Raw genomic sequence first — 20,093 nt, forward strand, 5'->3', positions numbered from 1 at the left:
CATTTTTGAAAATCTATCTTTCCATAAGCAACGAAAGCTCTTTTGTATCTTCTCAAAAGCAACGCGTGTTGCATCCGAAAAGATACACAAGGAGCTTTTTGGAGTTATGTCCTTTTAGCACAACACAGCCTATCAGCTGATATTTGTTCAACATGTTCTTTCCATTGTTGGTGATATGTTGCTACTCTCTCATTCATGAAGAATCTCTGTGTGTAGGGAGCTTCCTGCAACTAGGGATCTAGAGTCTCTGAAGCCTGATGTTTTTGCAAAGCCGTGAATATTACCATAGAGAAACAATAGCGTAAGTAGATATCCCATGGTATAGGGAATTTATGTCGCAACTTTTACTGTCATCTCAAGCCGATTACTGTCGATTATTGTCAATTTTTACTGTTTTGTTGGGGTGATAGTGTATGAAAGGCACAATTTTATAGACTAACAGCGTAACACAGCTGCATAGGAAAGAACTACGTGAATTATCGGGTTGGGATAACAGTAAAAGTTGCGACATAAACGCCCTATACCATGGGATATCTACTTACGCTATTGTTTCTCTATGATATTACCCCGTGAACCATACCTAAAGCTGCGTTCACACCAGAGTTGTCAAGTAGGTTTTCAACAAATTGCGGCAATTTGTTGCCAATTTTAAAAACGCTCAACAAAATTTTGTCGTCTACATCTAGAACTCGTACAACATCTTGTTGTTCTACATTTTAAAACAGTAATTTGTTTTCTACAAAAAAATTGACAAAGTTTTTGTAGTCGACTATTATTTGTGAACTAAAACAAAAACGTCAACGAAATTTGTTCCACAATAATTAGTTTTATGCAAAAAAGTTGTCAATTTTTTTGTAGAAAACAAGTTGCTGTTCTCAAATGTAGAGCTGAGTTTACACAAAAGTTGTAAACAACACCTTGTCCAAAAAATAGTTTTTTACATAAAAATTGACAACGTTTTTGTAGTATACTATTATTTTTGAACAATAACAAATTGTCAACAAAATTTGTTCCACAATAATTAGTTTCACACAAAAAAGTTGTCAATTTTTTTGTAGAAAGCAAGTTGCTGTTCATGAGTAAGAAAGTTGTCAACAAAATGTTTCCCCTCTACAGGTCCACACCGACTACGCTCTCTGGCAACTTTGACAAAAATACGCTCTCTGAGAAAATTGACAACCTTTGTTGCTCTACATTTGAGGACAGTTGTGATAAAGTTGTCAATTTTTGTAGAGAACTATTTTTGGACAATATTTTGTTTACAACGTTGGTGTAAACGTAGCTTCAAATAAATAAAAAATATATCAACATATCCCACCTGTTTACTAGTAATTTTCTTCTCAACAACAACTGCCGGCTGTTGAGAAGACGTCTGCTGTTTATACAAATCTTCTACTTCAAAACTGCTACCCATTCCAGCTGCAAACCCGTTCCTCTTCTCCTTCTTCTCAGCAGAAAAGTCATCAGTATTGTTGTTGAGAAGCAGTTTCTTCTCTTCACCGCTCTTCTCCTTCTTCATTTCCTTCTGCTCTTCTCCTTCCTCCTCTTCTTCGTCATGTGGAAATGCGAACGCCTTTTCTGCAATGATGAAGACGAGCAGGCCTGCCAACACCCACAGGCCACAGAACATCGACGACTCTGAAATTGGATGAAAATTGAACCAATTATCACAAATAAAAGATAAATAACACTGTTTAATCCATTTCATCCATTTATAATACAAGCACAAATTAAATGAAAAAGACTAAGAAATTGTCAAAAAACCGCAGATTTATTGATACTTAGAAAGACCGGTTTCGGTTATTACACCATTGTCAATCTCTGATAAACAATGGTTTATCAGTTTATCGAAGATTAACAATGGTGTAATGCTGTAATCATCGAAACCGGTCTTTCTAAGTATCAATAAATCTGTGGTTTTTGACAATTTCTTTGTCTTTTTCATTTAATATGAATATCAACTTCTCAACTACACAAAAAGTACAAGCACAAATCATAAATCAGATACAACTTATGACTTACACACAAAATTTACCCAGAGTATAGAGAGATTTTAAAAAACTTGAAAATGATGTAAACATCGAAACTAGTTGTTTTAATTTGTTATTTTATATCAAAAACTTCTCAAAAAGGGTACTATGATGTTATTTTACAAATAAGTAATTAAGTAGTCTTTACTTATTCTACTATACTGGACAAAATTATTTCATTGAGAATAGTACTTGGACAGTAATATCCAGAAAAATAATTATAAATTCGTCTCTACTGAGTTTGTTTCTTGTCTGCAACTTAGTCTACAGTTGATACTTCCTCTACGGAAATCAAAACATATTTTAGATTGTGTAGATAATTCTGTAATGGATCTTTACTTATTCTACTTTACTGGACAATATTATTTCATTGAGAATATTACTTGGACAATAATATCGGATACCGCTAACATGCACTATATTCATGAAGATGATGAAGTAGAAATGTTGGAGAGTTTCCACTCAATTTTTGCTATAATTAAATATGAGTAATTCGATTCATTTTCTTTGAAACTAATATAATAACTAATAAGTATATCCAAAATAATAAATGAGTGTTATAAATACTGGATGCTGTTTTAAATCACTGTCTAAATGTTATAGAATTTAAAGTTCTAAATTTCAATATTTGCTATAATTAAATATGAATAATTTGAATCATTTTCCATTACCAGTATGATACACTAATAAGTGGAAGCAGAATAATAAATTAATATTATAAATACTAACTGCTATCTGGAATCACAGTCAAATTATTATAGAATTTAAAGCTCTGAATTTCAAAAATAATTTCATTTTCCCCCATTCAACATCAACAAATGAATAGTTTGAGTAAAGAAATTCTCGATTCATTAACATGATAACTTTTTAACCCGATGTATTATAATTATGTAATAGATAGCCTTTGTTTACTCATTGTTATCAATTACTTTTTTCATGCCATTTTGTGCAATAATTATTTTCTTTCCTCATACTATTTCTGCACACAATGACATCTCATAGCCATCAATTATAGCACTGTCAAAATTAAAAAAGTAAATTCACAAAAAACAGTGAGTATTCGAGGATAAATTTTAATAATAATTAGATTTAGAGAAGAGTGACTGAGTTCCTGTTTTGAAATTCAACAATTTGTATGTTATAGTCTTGGAATTATCCCCGGCTACTACTAGTCTCATTCATTTTCGATAATATTTATAAAGTGATTATTGATGTTGTGAAACTTTTTAATAGTTGAAGAGACTTGAAATGTTGTCAAAAATCCACAGCTGATGATGTGTGAGCACACACGAAAGCATGCTCCAGTGGAATAATAATTTTTATTAGAATAAAGTGGATTTTTTGACATTTCAATTCTTTTCAACTATATTATTATTGAATCGAAAAAAATGTTAATAAATGATAAAGATTTCAATAGTTTGCATTAATAATCCCAATTTGAAGTAAGATTCAACACCATAGTCAATTCAATTTAATGTGATTTTTTACTTTCCTTGCCCTATTACCATAGGTAAAGAAAGTATTGCTTTCCAAAAAATTAAGGTACCCAATTTCTAAATTTTTAAACGTTTCAAGGTCCCCTGAGTCCAAAAAAGTGGTTTTTGGGTATTGGTGTGTGTGTGTGTGTGGTGTGTGTGTGTGTGTGTGTGTGTGTGTGTGTGTGTGTGTGTGTGTGTGTGTGTGTGTGTGTGTGTGTGTGTGTGTGTGTGTGTGTGTGTGTGTGTGTGTGTGTGTGTGTGTGTGTGTGTGTGTGTGTGTGTGTGTGTGTGTGTGTGTGTGTGTGTGTGTGTGTGTGTGTGTGTGTGTGAGTGAGTGTGTGTGCACGATATCTCATCTCCCAATTAACGGAATGACTTGAAATTTGGAACTTAAAGTCCTTACAATATAAGGATCCGTAACGAACAATTTCGATCAAATTCAATTAAAGATGGCGGCTAAAATGGCGAAAATGTTGTCAAAAACAGGGTTTTTTGCAATTTTCTCGAAAACGGCTCCAACGATTTTGATCAAATTTCTACCTAGAATAGTCATTGATAAGCTCTATCAACTGCCACGGGTCCCATATCTGTAAAAATTTCAGGAGCTCCGCCCCATCTATGCAAAGTTTGACTTTAGTTTCCCAATTATCAGGCTTTAGATACAATTTAAACAGAAAATTTCAAATGGAAAAGATTGAGCATGAAAATCTCTACAATTAATGTCTAGTAACATTTTCACCTAAAATCAAAAATAAGCTCGAAATTCGAGAAAATGTGATCATCCAATTGCAAACTGTTGGCAACTGTTGATTCTATTAAATGATTCACTATGAAGAGATAGCAGACCTCGTGTGTCTCCAGCGTTATTGCCCTGTCACCAGCTGGCTCAAATCTTTGAATAGTAGACTTGAGATGCGCGGGAACACAAGCGTCAGGTGATCAATTTTCATAACGGCAAGGAAAGTTGTGTGAGTGCGCCACAACAGATTTTTAATAGTTGAAGAGACTTGAAATGTTGTCAAACATCCACAGCTGATGATGTGTGAGCACACACGAAATCATGCTCCAGTGAAATAATAATGTTTATTGAAATAAAGTGGATTTTTTGACAACATTTCAATTCTTTTCAACTATATTATTAATGGATCGAGAAAAATGTTAATAAATTATAAAGATGTCAATAGTCTGCATTAATAATCCTAATTTGAAGTAAGATTTAACATCATAGTCAATTCAATTTAATGTGATTTTTGTCTATTTAAGATAATACCCAAGTACAGGAGACCATTAAATTATCTGATATAATTGTAAATTTTCCTTGATTCTAATGTAACTTATCTAATGTAAGATTCTAATGTAATTTATTGTATGCTTCTTCAATGTGAATTGTGACATGGCTATATGTAACTTCTATGTTCAACTGGCCCAATAAAAACTTGTAACTAACATTACAGAGAGTGGAATGCCATCCGGCAGTTGTGAAATCGAATCGGAATCCCACATAAATAAATAAATAAATGAATGAATAAACAAATAAAATAAATCAATCCTTACAAAATAATAAATCCTCACTGCAAATCTAAACATTCATCAAGTGTTTTAATATAGATAGTTTTGGGTGTTCAATACTAGACTTACACTGTACAGACACATTAAATATTGCATAAACAAATCAACATTTTATAATATCAGACAGTAGTATTTATTTACATAAATTATTGATGAAATTGAATTGATACTCTCATGAAATACATTCTCTAGTTAGTTTCAACCAAAGGTCACATTGATTAATCAATCGGTCCGCCTCCACAATGTCTCTAGCTGATAAGATAGTCTAGTAAGATTCACTACAAACAGTCAGCATCCCTTATAAATACCAACAATGCTTCTCATTAGAACAACGCTGACAGATCAAAACTTCAGCAAAGGCCTCATTCGAGTGTGAATACTTCCATAAACAAATTAACAATTTATCGCAACGTCTTTGTGCACACATAATATTGAATGGTTATGTCAGTTTCATAAAAAAAAACTGATTACATTATTTAAAACAGAGCTGCAATCAAAGAAAAACAAACAGATTGCTTAGTACAAACATCTCGGTTATCGAAGTGCTTTCCAATGAATTTTTGGTCTGTTACCAGAGATGAACGAATAGTGTATTCGTTTCTCTATTGTTAAACAGAAACAAAACTACAGATGGAAATAGATTGGAAGTTGCATTTGTTCAAATGCTAATTAATGAATAATTATTATTAAACGAAAATCCCAATTAAATGCTGTAAATCACCCCAGAGACTTCTGCTACTGCAAATATTGACAACAGGGTAAACAGCTAGATGGAAATTCGATGAGCGCTACAATACAAAAAATCTGGTGTGGCGCACTCACACAACTTTCCTTGCCGTTATGAAAATTGATCACCTGACGCTAGTGTTCACGCGCATCTCAAGTCTACTATTCAAAGATCTGAGCCAGCTGATGACAGGACAATAACGCTGGAGACACACGAAGTTTGCTATCTCTTCATAGTGAATGATTTAATAGAATCAACAATAATTTGCAATTGAATAATCACATTTTCTCGATTTTAAAGCTTATTTTCAATTTTAGGTGAAAATGTTAATGAACATTAATTGTAGAGATTTTCATGCTCAATCTACTCCACTTGACTTTTTTTGTTTCAATTGTATCTGAAGCCTGATAATTGGGAATCTATCTGCAGTGATGGGGCGGAGCTCCTGAAATTTTTACAGATATGGGACTTGTGGCAGTTGATAGAGCTTATCGATGACTATTTTAGGTATGAATTTGATCAAAATCGTTGGAGCCGTTTCCGAGAAAATCACGAAAAACCCTGTTTTTGACAACATTTTCGCCATTTTAGCCGCCATCTTGAATTGCATTTGATCGAAATTGTTCGTGTCGGATCCTTATAGTGAAAGGACCTCAAGTTCCAAATTTCAAGTCATTCCGTTAATTGGGAGATGAGATATCGTGTACACAGACGCACATACACTCATACACACACACACACACATACAGACCAATACCCAAAAACCAGTTTTTTGGACTCAGGGGACCTTGAAACGTATAGAAATTTAGAAATTGGGGTACCTTAATTTTTTTCGGAAAGCAATACTTTCCTTACCTATGGTAATAGGGCAAGGAAAGTAAAATGATTTGTCAGCACCGGGAATTTCTGTATAGTAGCGCTCATAGAATTTCCATCTAGCTGTTTACCCTGTTGTCAATATTTGCAGTAGCAGAAGTCTCCGGGGTGATTTACAGCATTTAATTGGGATTTTCGTTTAATAATAATTATTCATTAATCAGCATTTGAACAAATGCAAATTCCAATTTATTTCCATCTGTAGACTGGCTGGCCATTATGACTTTGTAAAAAATGAGCGCCGCTATCCAGAGATTGTCAGTTTGGTTCAAGGGTAAGCATTCCTGACCGGCAATTAAGAGGTGCTGGGTTCGTTTCCTGGGCTGACAAATAATTTTTGAATAGTAGCGCTCATCGAATTTCCATTTAGCTGTTTACCCTGTTGTCAATATTTGCAGTAGCAGAAGTCTTCGGGGTGAATTACAGCATTTTAATTGGGATTTTCGTTTAATAATAATTAGAAACAAAACTATTGGTTCTTATTGGAGAACTTACACACTATAGAGTGATTTACTTCAAACTGTGAACATTCCCTGTAAAAACTATCAATCTCTACATTCAGCCAATAATGATAGTTTGAAGTTAATCTTACTGGAGCTTCTTACCAGAGATTGATTGATTTTTATTTTGTGCTAGGTCTATAGTGAGGTCCACGTTATAATGGCAGTGCTTGATTAGCAATGGTATTGCTATCCTTGTCTATCATTCAACAAAGCGGATAGCGTTATCTCTTTCTCGCTTTGCTCTGTTGCCAGATCGTCTTTTAACAATGTAGAGTTGATCATTAATTAACAAATTATTTAATCTTAATTATGAAAATTTATTATGAAACTATTGAAAAATATAATTTCTTGCTTAATAAAATATAATTGATTATTTCAAACTAGAATGAACAGTTAATATATTACATCAATAAGCCTGTATCAGCTACCGTCTAAGAAGGCATTATTGACAAGACAGAGGATCAGCAGCGTTTTTCTCCACTGCCATTATAACGTGGACCTCACTATATACTTGACTACCAACAAATCTCAACACAAACCTATTCTCATCCCCAAGACAAACCATATTTTTTTAACTAGCGTAGCGAGTTCTTACTTTTGACTTGATACCCCAGTCTTTGTCGGGTTATGGGAACTATCGACTTGAGGCTCTAGTCATTGCCTGATTATGGGTAATTTTGTATGTTCGAACAGTTAATATTACATCAATAAACCTGTATCAGCTAACATCCTGTATAGCCATTAACAAAATACTCAATCTTAATTATGAAATTATTGTGGAATATAATTTCTTGCTTAATAAAATATGATTGATTATTTTAAACTAGAATGAACAGGTAATATTACATCAATAAACCAGTATCTGCTACCGTCTAGAAGGCATTGACAAGACAGAGGATCGGCAACGTTGTTCTGCTAGAAAGATACGAGAACAACGTTGCCGATCCTCTGTCTTGTCAATGCCTTCTATAGACTGCAGCTAATACAGGTTAGTAAAAGTAAATTCGTATGGCTTTTGTTGGTGGGGAGTCCCTTGCGGGAAGGTCCCACAGCCTGAATATATAATTTAAGCCGTCAATGGGCCTTACGACTGTCATACTTCAGCCGGGACAGACAGTTTAACGTGCCCATCCGATAACACGGGAATGATCTGGTTAAAAAACTTTTGGTATTGAGAGGGTTTGAACCCGGGATCTCTATGCTGCTACGCAGGCACTCTATCCACTAGACCACGGATCACTGCGATACAGGTTTATTGATGTAGTATTAACTGTTCATTCTAGCTTAAAATAATTATATTTTATTAAGCAAGAAATTATATTTTTCAATGATTTCATAATGAATTTTTATTATATTTTGTTAATTAGTTATTAATTCTATATTGTTTTAAAGACGATTTGGCAACAGAGCAAAGCGAGAAAGAGATAGCGCTATTCGCTTTGTTGAATGATAGACAAGGATAGCAATACCATTGCTAATCAAACACTGCCATTATAACCTGGACCTCACTATAGAGTATTGAAAAAGACGAAGCTTTTGGTTCAAAAACTAGTCCAACTGAAAAATTAATTTCAACAAAAATCTGTCAATTTTCTTCTCACCGTCTGTCAAGTGATAGATAATTTATTCATCTTTTGTAATACTTGACTTTATTCAACTTCATCCCATAGTTGGACAGTGAAAATGCTTAGAGAAATGCGATAAACTCACTATCTGTCAACACTCACTTTATCTTGGATAGTCAGTTTTAGTCAGATTCATTCCAAACTGCCACCAAAACTCATGAATGCCCCCCAACCCAAGACTTCCACTTCAACTAATGCTGTAAATCAATCGATTTATACTTACGTCATTGGACAAATAAATAAAGAGAGAAAGGCAATCAATTGATAATGCACGTGGTAACTGACCTATCAAGAGCTTCTGAGAAGAAATTGTCTCATGAATTGTTGATTGAAATGGTGTCGCATTGCTCAGATAATAAATTAATGTCAAGTGAGATTGATTCAAGTACCGGTGATAACATTTTCCGATAAAGATGTCAGATACTTGGAAATAATATATCAATGTTATGCTTTCTCATTTCTGTGGCAGTGGAGGAAGATAGGAGAGCATCGTTGCCGATACTCTGCCTTGCCTTTTACAAAGTATAGCTGATACTAGTATATCTGATGCAATATCAACTGTTCATTCTTGTTTAAAATAATAAATTATACCGGGTGTTTCAAAAAGATTGACCCAATTTTAAACAGTTATATTTATTTTAAAAAATAGTGTACACAAACCAATTTTACATCAAATTATTCACATTCATTCCTGAAAATTATTATTGAATCATTGAAAAATATATTTCCTTGGCGAATAAATATACCGGGTGTTTCAAAAAGATTGACCCAATTTTAAACAGTTATATTTATTTTAAAAAATAGTGTACACAAACCAATTTTACATCAAATTATTCACAGAAGTATCAAGTTTATGGTGATGGTAAGATTAGTGTTCTATGTGTCCCCTTTTTGAGGCTCGGACTACATCTAGACAGTAGACAAATTCATCCCAGACTGTTCGCAAGATGTCTTCTCGGACTGTAGCTACTGCATCAGTTGTCCTGGTTTTTAGCTCCTCAATGTCAAGTGCTAAGGGAGGAACATAAACACTATCTTTAAGGTTGTTGGCAAGATGTCTTCTCGGACTGTAGCCACTGCATCAATTGTCCTGGTTTTTAGCTCCTCAATATCAAGTGCTAAGGGAGGAACAACCTTAAAGATCGTATTTATGTTCCTTCCTTGGCACTTGACATTGAGTAGCTGAAAACCAGGACAACTGATGCAGTGGCTACAGTCCGAGAAGACATCTTGCGAACAGAACAGTCTGGGATGAATGTCTACTGTCTAGATGTCGTCTGAGCCTCAAAAGGAGGGCACATAGAATACTTATAATACATCATCATGAACTTGATACTTCAGTGAGTAATTTGATGTAAATTGTTTTGTGTACACCATTTTTTTTAAATAAATATAACTGTTCAAAATTGGGTCAATCTTTTGGAAACACCAGGAATATTATTCGCCAAGGAAATATATTTTTCAATGATTAAATATTAAATTTTCATAATTGAGATGCAATTTTTAGTTGATGAATTATACTTATACATTGTTAAAACAACTTATACAATAAACAACATACTTATACAATTGTTAAATCTGGTAACTTTGCAGAGCTAGAAAAAGGATCTGTTTATCAGATATACTTGGATGACTTGAATCTCAACTATCTACTTATAGAAGGCAGTGGAATTGGAAAATTGACATCATTGCTGTCCTATGAAGTCCATTCACTCGGTTGCACAAACTTGAATCTTTTTTTCAACTTTTCCTCTCCCTATCATTTTGATGATGTAATTATTGTATGAATAAATGAATAAATGTGAATAAAAATCCCGATTAAATGCCTCGAGAACCAATCAGAGAAACAAAAATGTTTTCCCAGAAAAGCTTTCTCGTGGAATTAAATCATGATTAAAATTTAGCAGGCTTTCGTGCAACCGGGTGAATGGATTTCATAGGACAGCAAAAAGTTTCCATTTTCGAAAAGTCTGTTAACTTTTAATCCCGATTAAATGCATCGAGAACCAATCAGGGAAGCCTGGAAAAATCCTCTCAGATTGGTTCCCATGGAATTTAATCGTGATTGAAATTTAACAGGCTTTTGTGCAACCGAGCCATTGACTAAAACAAGAATTGGACTTCTGGGCCCTGTTGCATGAAAAAGCGAATTATTTTGGTTAATTTCTATTATAATAATTCTACTACTAATATTATAAGTGAGAACTTTTTCATGCATTAGGCCCCAGGTAAACAGCGAGAAACAATTTCTAAAAAATCTGGTGTGGCGCACTCACACAACTTTCCTTGCAGTTATGTGTACACGCGTATCTCAAGTCTACTATTCGAAGATCTAAGCCAACTGGTAACAGGACAATAAAGCTGGAGACACACAAAGTCTGCTATCTCTTTATAGTGAATGATTTAATAGAAACAACAGTTTGCAATTGAATAATCACATTTTCTCGAATTTCGAGCTTATTTTCAATTTTAGGTGAAAATGTTACTGAACATTAATTGTAGAGATTTTTATTTTCATGCTCAATCTTTTCCAATCGAAATTTTTTGTTTAAATTGTATCTGAAGCCTGATAATTGGGAATCTAAAATCAAACTTTGCATTGATGGGGCGTAGCTCCTGAAATTTTTACAAATATGAGAGACTTGTGGCAGTTGATAGAGCTTATCAATGACTATTTTAGGTATAAATTTGATCAAAATCATTGGAGCCGTTTTCGAGAAAATCGCGAAAAATCCTGTTTTTGGACAAAATTTCAGCCGCCATCTTGAATTGCGTTTGATCCAAATTGTTTGAGTCGGATCCTTATATTGTAAGGACCTTAAGTTACAAATTTCAAGACATTCCGTTAATTGGGAGATGAGATATCGTGTGCACAGACACACATACACTCACACACACACATACACATACCTTGAAACGTATAGAAATTTAGAAATTGGAGTACCTTAATTTTTTTCGGAAAGCAATACTTTCCTTACCTATGGTAATAGGTAGCCCTAAAAACGTTTACATAAATTGCGTATAATAGAAGTTGATGATTTATTAATTAATGTAGGTTACCTGATGACTTGAACTGTTGATTCCATGCCTCTGGCAGCAGATGCAGAAATACATCGCCCAGTAGACCTCCCACGGCAAAACTCAGCAGCACCTTCAACGTTCTTCCACTGGCTAAAACAACAAAATACAACCTTTAAACACAAATTTATTGACAAAATAAAAGAATCAATAAAACACAAAAATGCAATATACAAACAAAAAAATATTGACAAATACACAAAAGAAAATTTAGTACAACAGTATACAGTACTGTGCAGAAAACAGAATAGAATCAATAACACAAACAATTTATTTATATGAACAAAGATACAAAACACAAAAAATGTAATCTACAAACACAAATTTATTGACAAAACCACGAAAGAAAATTGAATACAACAGTAAAGAGTACTGTGAAAAACAGCATAGAATCAATAAAAGACACAATATTAATCAAGAATCAACAACGTTAGTAATTTAATATTACACAAAAATCACTTCCAATTACTTTAAAATTGTTCTCTGTTTGAAAACTGAACATAAATATTTAAAATACAAACTTATTGACAAAAACCTCTCTACAATAACTTGAATGAACATCGAATTTGTTGATAGGGGAGCAATTTTTGGGATTTTATCGTGTGCTCCCAAACTGTTCTAGATAAATAAATACAACACAATAGAATAAAAGAAATGTAATGCCTACAGGAAAAAAATAACAACGTATCCATTACACTAAATTAACACTAGATCAATTTCTTATAAATTATAAAAATACATTAGGTAGACAGACAGGCAGATTAGTAGCTTCCATCTATGGCTTCCATAGTAAATTTAGTTTCCGTCTAATATATTTCATAAAAAATTGACTCAAGAGACTTGAAACCATAAACTCAAGATGGCGGCGACGTAACAAGGACACTAAGCGCCGCAATTCAGTGGGCTGCAAAATTGAAATCGACCAACTAGAAAAGAGACTATCTTCCTATTCTTATCACAGCCAACCGGGCGCAGTCAATATCGAACGAAAGTGCCGAGGAGTTAAACAGGTGAACAGTTCGACTTGATTTAGATATTCAACACAAGGACGATTATGTCACAAAGCAACCATGAAGGCTGTCTATTTAACCGCCGATTAATAGAAGACAGCTCAATCAATATTCTATTTAACAACAGATTAATAGAAAACTCAATCGAGGTTGAGCTGGGTTTTCGTTTGTGCGTAAATGCCGTCGTCGACCACGACAGGGAGAGAATCTCAGATTGGGTTGATTTCAATTTGTCTTCATAACCTAAAAGATTATGTTCAATTATGTTTTAATGGGGCAGGTTGAGCTTATACTTTTTTGTATTTTGGAATGGCAATATGTTGATATTATTAGAAATGTTCAATTCTTTAATAATAGAGACAAATAATGAAAAGTTATTTGATCAGCTGTTTCAGCACACTTGAAATTTGGACAGTATGAATGTCAACAATGCTTGCCGTCGTCGACTGCGGAAATTTACGCACAAACGAAAATGCACCTTTAGAGTGAAAAGGCCTCATCTTCATCACCTGCATTTATACAGTGAGGTCCTCGTTATAATGGCAAAGGTGAGAGATAGAAGACCGAGTTGCCGATTCTCTGCCTTACCACCTTCTAAAGAGGATAGCTGATACCAGTATATCTGATGTAAACCCAACTGTTGATCAGGTGTCACCGATTAACTTGAAATTTTGCATAAATATTCTAAATAATCTTCTCCTCCACTTCTCACTCTCTCGCTCTTCATCTTCTCCTACACTTCTAACTCTCTCACTCTTCAACTTCTCCTCCACTTCTCTCTATCACTCTCTATCTTTTCTTATCAATTCTCTATCTTAGAATTGTATTGGAGGGTTAAGTGTAAGAGAGGGCCGGCTGCGCCCTAACTTCGCCCTCCTAGGTTTTTCATAAAGGAAGCTAATCAATCAATCAATCAATCTTTGGTAGAGAGTTAGTATATATTGTATATATTGTATATAAGCCAGTATATATTTTAATCTACATAAATGAAGTACTCAATCAATCAATCAATCTCTTTCCTCTTCAACTTCTCCTCGACTTCTTTCAATCACTCTCTCTCACTCCTTAACTTCTCCTTCACTTCTCTCTCTCTCACTCTTCAGCTTCTCTTCCACTTCTCTCTATCACTCTCTCTCACTCTTCAATTTCTCCTCCACTTCTCTCTCTCTCATTCTTCAAATTCTCCTCCACTTCTCTCTATCTCTCACTCTTTTTCACTCTTCAACTTCTTCTCCACCTCTCTCTATCACCCTCTCTCACTATTTTACTCTTCAACTTCTCCTCCACTTCTCACTATATCTCTTCTCTCTCTCTTCAGCTTCTCCTCCACTTCTCTTTCTTTCTTTCAGTACTCTCACACTCTCTCTCTCTCCTCCAACAACTTATATTTTTCTCTCTCTCTTTTTTAAAACTGAACATAAATATTTAAAATACAAACTTATTGACAAAAACCTCTCTACAATAGCTTGAATGAACATTGTAATTTGTTGATAGGGGAGCAATTTTTGGGATTTTATCGTGTGCTCCCAAACTGTTGTAGATAATAAATACAGCACAATAGAATAAAAGAAATGTAATGCCTACAGGAAAAAAGTTAACAACGTATCAATTACACTAAATTAACACTTGATCAATTTCTTATCAATACAATTATAAAAATACATTAGGTAGACTGAGGCAGTTTAGTAGCTTCCTTCCATATAGTACATTTTTTCCAATCAAGATATTTCATAAAAAATTGACTCAAGAGACTTGAAACCATAAACTCAAGATGGCGGCGACGTAACAAGGACACTAAGCGCCGCAATTCAGTGGGCTGAAAAATTGAAATCGACCAACTAGAAAAGAGACTAGCTTCCTATTCTTATCACAGCCAACCGGGCGCAGTCAATATCGAACGAAAGTGCCGAGGAGTTAAACAGGTGAACAGTTCGACTTGATTTAGATATTCAACACAAGGACGATTATGTCACAAAGCAACCATGAAGGCTGTCTATTTAACCGCTGATTAATAGAAGACAGCTCAATCAATATTCTACTTAACAACAGATTATTAGAAAACTCAATCGAGGTTGAGCTGGGTTTTCGTTTATGCGTAAATGCCGTCGTCGACCACGACAGGGAGAGAATCTCAGATTGGGTAGATTTCAATTTGTCTACATAACCTAAAAGATTATGTTCAATTATGTTTTAATGGGGCAGGTTGAGCTTATACTTTTTATACTTTTAAATGGTAATATGTTGATATTATTAGAAATGTTCAATTCTTTAATAATAGAGACAAATAATGAAAAGTTATTTGATCAGCTGTTTCAGCACACTTGAAATTTGGACAGTATGAATGTCAACAATGCTTGCCGTCGTCGACTGCGGAAATTTACGCACAAACGAAAATGCACCTTCAGAGTGAAAAGGCCTCATCTTCATCACCTGCATTTATACAGTGAGGTCCTCGTTATAATGGCAAAGGTGAGAGATAGAAGACAGAGTTGCCGATTCTCTGCCTTACCACATTCTAAAGAGGATAGCTGATACCAGTATATCTGACGTAAACCCAACTGTTGATCAGGTGTCACCGATTAACTTGAAATTTTGCATAAATATTCTAAATAATCTTCTCCTCCACTTCTCACTCTCTCACTCTTCATCTTCTCCTACACTTCTAACTCTCTCACTCTTCAAACTTCTCCTCCACTTCTCTCTATCACTCTCTATCTTTTCTTATCAATTCTCTATCTTAGAATTGTATTGGAGGGTTAAGTGTAAGAGAGGGCCGGCTGCGCCCTAACTTCGCCCTCCTAGGTTTTTCATAAAGGAAGCTAATCAATCAATCAATCAATCTTTGGTAGAGAGTTAGTATATATTGTATATATTGTATATAAGCCAGTATATATTTTAATCTACATAAATGAAGTACTCAATCAATCAATCAATCTCTTTCCTCTTCAACTTCTCCTCGACTTCTTTCAATCACTCTCTCTCACTCCTTAACTTCTCCTTCACTTCTCTCTCACTCTTCAACTTCTCCTTCACTTCTCTCTCTCACTCTTCAACTTCTCCTCCACTTCTCACTATCTCACTCTCTCTATCTCACTCTTGAGCTTCTCTTGCACTTTTCTCTATCTCTCTCTCACTCTTCAACTTCTCCTTCACTTCTCTCTATCACTCTTCATCTTATCCTCCACTTCTCTCTATCACTCTCTCACTCTTCATCTTCTCCTCCACTTCTCTCTATCTCTCTCTCACTCTTCAACTTCTATTCCACTTCTCACTATCTATCTCTCACTCTTCAACTTCTCCTCCACTTCTCTCTATATCTCTCTCTCTCTCTCTTCAACTTCTCCTCCACTTCTCTTTCTTTCTTTCAGTACTCTCACACTCTCTCTCTCTCCTCCAACAACTTATATTTTTCTCTCTCTCTTTTTTATGATATTTTCATATCATTTATACAGCTCAATAATTATTTTCTTAGCCTATATTATGTAAATTCATCTATAATTTTGCTGTATTGTAAGCTATTGTATAAGTGTATAAGCCAGTATTATTGTAATCTACATAAATAAAGTACTCAATCAATCAATCACTCTCTCTCACACACACTCTTCAGCTTCTCCTCCACTTCACTCTATCTCTCTCTCTCACTCTTCAACTTCTCTCTATCACTCACTCTCTCCTTCTCACACTCTTCAACTTCTCCACCACTTCACTCTATCTCTCACTCTTCAACTTCTCCACTTCTCTCTATCACTCTCTCTCTCCTTCTCACACTCTTCAACTTCTCCATTTCTCTCTATCTCTCTCTCACTCTTCAACTTCACCACTTCTCTTTCTCTTTCAGTACTCTCACACACACTCTCTCTCTCCTCCTCCAACAACTACTCTCTCCCTCTCTCTTTCCCACGCACACTCTTCAACTTCCCTTTCTATCTTCAACTTCTCCACTTTCCTTTCTCTATTTCAGTACTCTCTCTCTCCTCCTCCACTTTTCTTCCTCTCTTTCAGTTCTCCTTCAACATCTCATCTCACTGGGTCAGTCGTGAGTAATCAAAGCTATAGTGAGGTCCACGTTATAATGACAGTGGATAAAGATAGAAGAATAGCGATGCCGATTCTCTGCATTAATTAATTATATTTCTACACTGTCAAAAACATAATTGGCATCGTTGTGGACCTAGAAAAGGATGGTACCCGCGGCTTTGTCGAATGATAGACAAGGATAGCAAAACCAAAGTTGATCAAATACTGTCATTATAACGTGGACCTCACTATAGCAGATGTTTATATTTATGTATGCAATACAATGGATCCCCTCTCTATACATCCAATCGTGAATGGCTGTATTTATACATGGAGACCTTAGCAGAGGATTGCATTGGAATAATAGTAATATTGTTACTGCAATCAAACAGGTTCTTCTTCTAAAAAAACAACTTCTCACACAAGAAGATTCCATTCCATGTTTTTTTGTCCATTTCACAAGGACAACACCTACTACCGTACTAACTGCATAGTTGTCTCATCCTATGCTTCCTCACAATTTCCTCTTTTTCTTCTTCTTCTACTTCTACTTCTTGTTCTTCTTGTACTCCAGCTTCTTTCATTCTTCCTCACCTGTTAAGAATCGTCTCCTCACTTTGAAGTTTGGAAACAGTAGAAGTTTAAATTGAGTGAACAGATTCATGTCTATTTCATCACAGAGCTCGGGATTTGGCTAAGTTCTAGACTTTAAACAGCTGGAGTCAGAAAATTGGCTTTCCGAAACGGGGCTTAGTTGCAGTTTTTATGATAATCTTTATTTTCTCATTTCTATAATAAAATTGGGAACGTTTTTCATTTTCGAAATGAAACATTCCTAAATAATTCAAAATAGCTGAAACTTTACACTATTTTCTCTTCATTTTATTTTGTACTAATTTTTTAGTTTTTCGATATTTAATTTATAAGTGGTGTTTGACTACGCCCCGTTTTTCCGAAAGCCAATTTTCTGACTCCAGCTGTTTAAAGTCTAGAACTAAGCTAAATCCCGAGCTCGGAAACCGGCCCTAAAACATATTTTTTATTCTTTTTAAAATACACAAATCATGGAAACGATTGAAATAGGAGTTTGAGCTGTTAAGCTGAAATGATTAAACAGCTGTTTAATCTAGAACTTACCTAAATCCCGAGCTCGGAAACCGGACCTATAAGTTACTAGTAGTTCTGTGAATAGTAGACCTCACGCAGTATTCTCATCAACAAGTACCTGATTGAAACTATAGACATTATGGGAATACATTTATTTATTTATCGTATATAATTTCAATTACATTAACTTATAACCTTCTGACTTGCATAGTGTTAGTATAGTTTTGACTTTGTCTATTGCCAATGTTGCTTAATGACAATAAAAATGTATTTATTTATTTATTTATTTACAGAAATAGACTGTCTTCTCCACACATCTGTGTAATCACTTGTCAGCTAATTTATGATGAATAATTCTATAAACTGATTTTTACTCTAATATTGACGTATGAGGGAGGCTCCTTTTTCCTTTTATATTATCCTTGAAATATATTATCCTTGGAAAATTTCCAAAAACCTTGTACAGTATATACGTCGACGCGCAATTAAAAAAGGAACATACCTGTCAAATTTCATGAAAATCTATTACCGCGTTTCCCGTAAATGCGCAACATATAAACATTATTTAAACATTAAGAGAAATGCCAAACCGTCGACTTGAATCTTAAGCTGCGTACACATAATATACGCACTTCCAAGCCGCACCGAGCACGCTCCGCCTTCGTACCGCCCTCGTACCACCATCGAACCACAGTCGCGCCGCCCACGCACCCATCATGAACGTTACGGAAGATGTTAGATCTTCTCGCGTTCCCCGGTCGAACCACTGTTGCTCCCCCCGGTCGATCATCAATCGCTCTGCTGGAGTGACGTTCGGTTGCGGAGCAGAGCGAAAGTCTGTACGCACTACGCACCTTTAGACCTCACTTCGCTCGGCCAGCTAAGAAAAAGGGGCGGAGAACACACAACAATAAGGGACCAAAAAACAAAGAAGGATCAGGAAGATCAGAAACATGTATACCAGGAAGAACACTGTTGACGAAAAAAGTTTAATAGACTATTCAGAGTATTGTAATGAGTTTAGGAAATGCGAAATTATTTCAAACACCGCGCCGACAAACAAAGGTGGCATGAGAAGATTCCTACATTGAGACTCATTTTCAAAGTGTCAGTACTAGTTGTATGAGAAGCATTGATGTTATTTAAGGGGAATGCTGACTGTTTGAAATGAAACTTTATAGTAATCATTTCCATCATCGCTCTGTTTCCTACCTGTAATAACAAACAATGATTCTCAAATGTGTGTGTGTTGTGTGTGTGTGTGTGTGTGTGTGTGTGTCTGTGTGTGTGTGTGTGTGTGTCTGTGTGTGTATATATATATGTATATGATGCACTTGAATTGTGTGTCTGGGCGTCAAGGCTGTATCATCATAAATATTATATGCTAATATCTCAGTATAGCTGTCATTGTCAAAACTATGAGTCATCCTAAGTAGAAGCATAGAGAAACAATAGCGTGAGTAGATATCCCATGGTATAGGGCGTTTATGTCGCAACTTTTACTGTTATCTCAAGCCGATTACTGCCGATTATTGTCGATTTTTCCAGTTTTGACCGGGTAAGAGTGTATGAACGGCACAATTTGAGAGACTACCAGCATCATAAAGCTTCACGGGAAAGAACTATGTGGACTATGGGCTTGAGATAACAGTAAAAGTTGCGACATAAACGCCCTATACCATGGGATATCTACTCATGCTATTGTTTCTCTATGGTAGAAGCTGGTTGATGAACTTGCATTGACCGATCGAAGTGAGGTCTAAGATTCAAGTCGACGGTTTGGCACTTCTCTTAATGTTTAAATGTTTGAATGTTTAAATGTTTACATGTTTACATGTTTACATGTTTAAATGTTTAAATGTTTAAATGTTAAATGTTTAAATGTTTAAATGTTTAAATGTTTAAATGTTTAAATGTTTAAATGTTTAAATGTTTAAATGTTTAAATGTTAAATGTTTAAATGTTTAAATGTTTAAATGTTTAAAGTTTAAATGTTTAAATGTTTAAATGTTTAAATGTTTAAATGTTTAAATGTTTGAATGTTAAATGTTTAAATGTTTGAATGTTAAATGT

General features: G+C 34.8%; 1 protein-coding gene across 1 annotated transcript in view; it reads right to left on the reverse strand.

Annotated features, from left to right (window-relative positions):
* LOC111050256 (zinc transporter ZIP13 homolog) overlaps positions 1-20,093 on the reverse strand; it is a 60,450-nt gene that overhangs the window by 8,921 nt on the left and 31,436 nt on the right. Inside the window, exons 2-3 of the mRNA XM_022336552.2 lie at positions 11,869-11,979; positions 1,319-1,638 (exon numbers count right to left, since the gene is read on the reverse strand). Coding sequence (XP_022192244.2) covers positions 1,319-1,638; positions 11,869-11,979 — 431 coding nt within the window. The remainder of the gene's footprint in view (positions 1-1,318; positions 1,639-11,868; positions 11,980-20,093) is intronic.

This window comes from Nilaparvata lugens, chromosome 1 (genome assembly GCF_014356525.2).
Source record: "Nilaparvata lugens isolate BPH chromosome 1, ASM1435652v1, whole genome shotgun sequence".
NCBI classification, from domain to species: domain Eukaryota; kingdom Metazoa; phylum Arthropoda; class Insecta; order Hemiptera; family Delphacidae; genus Nilaparvata; species Nilaparvata lugens.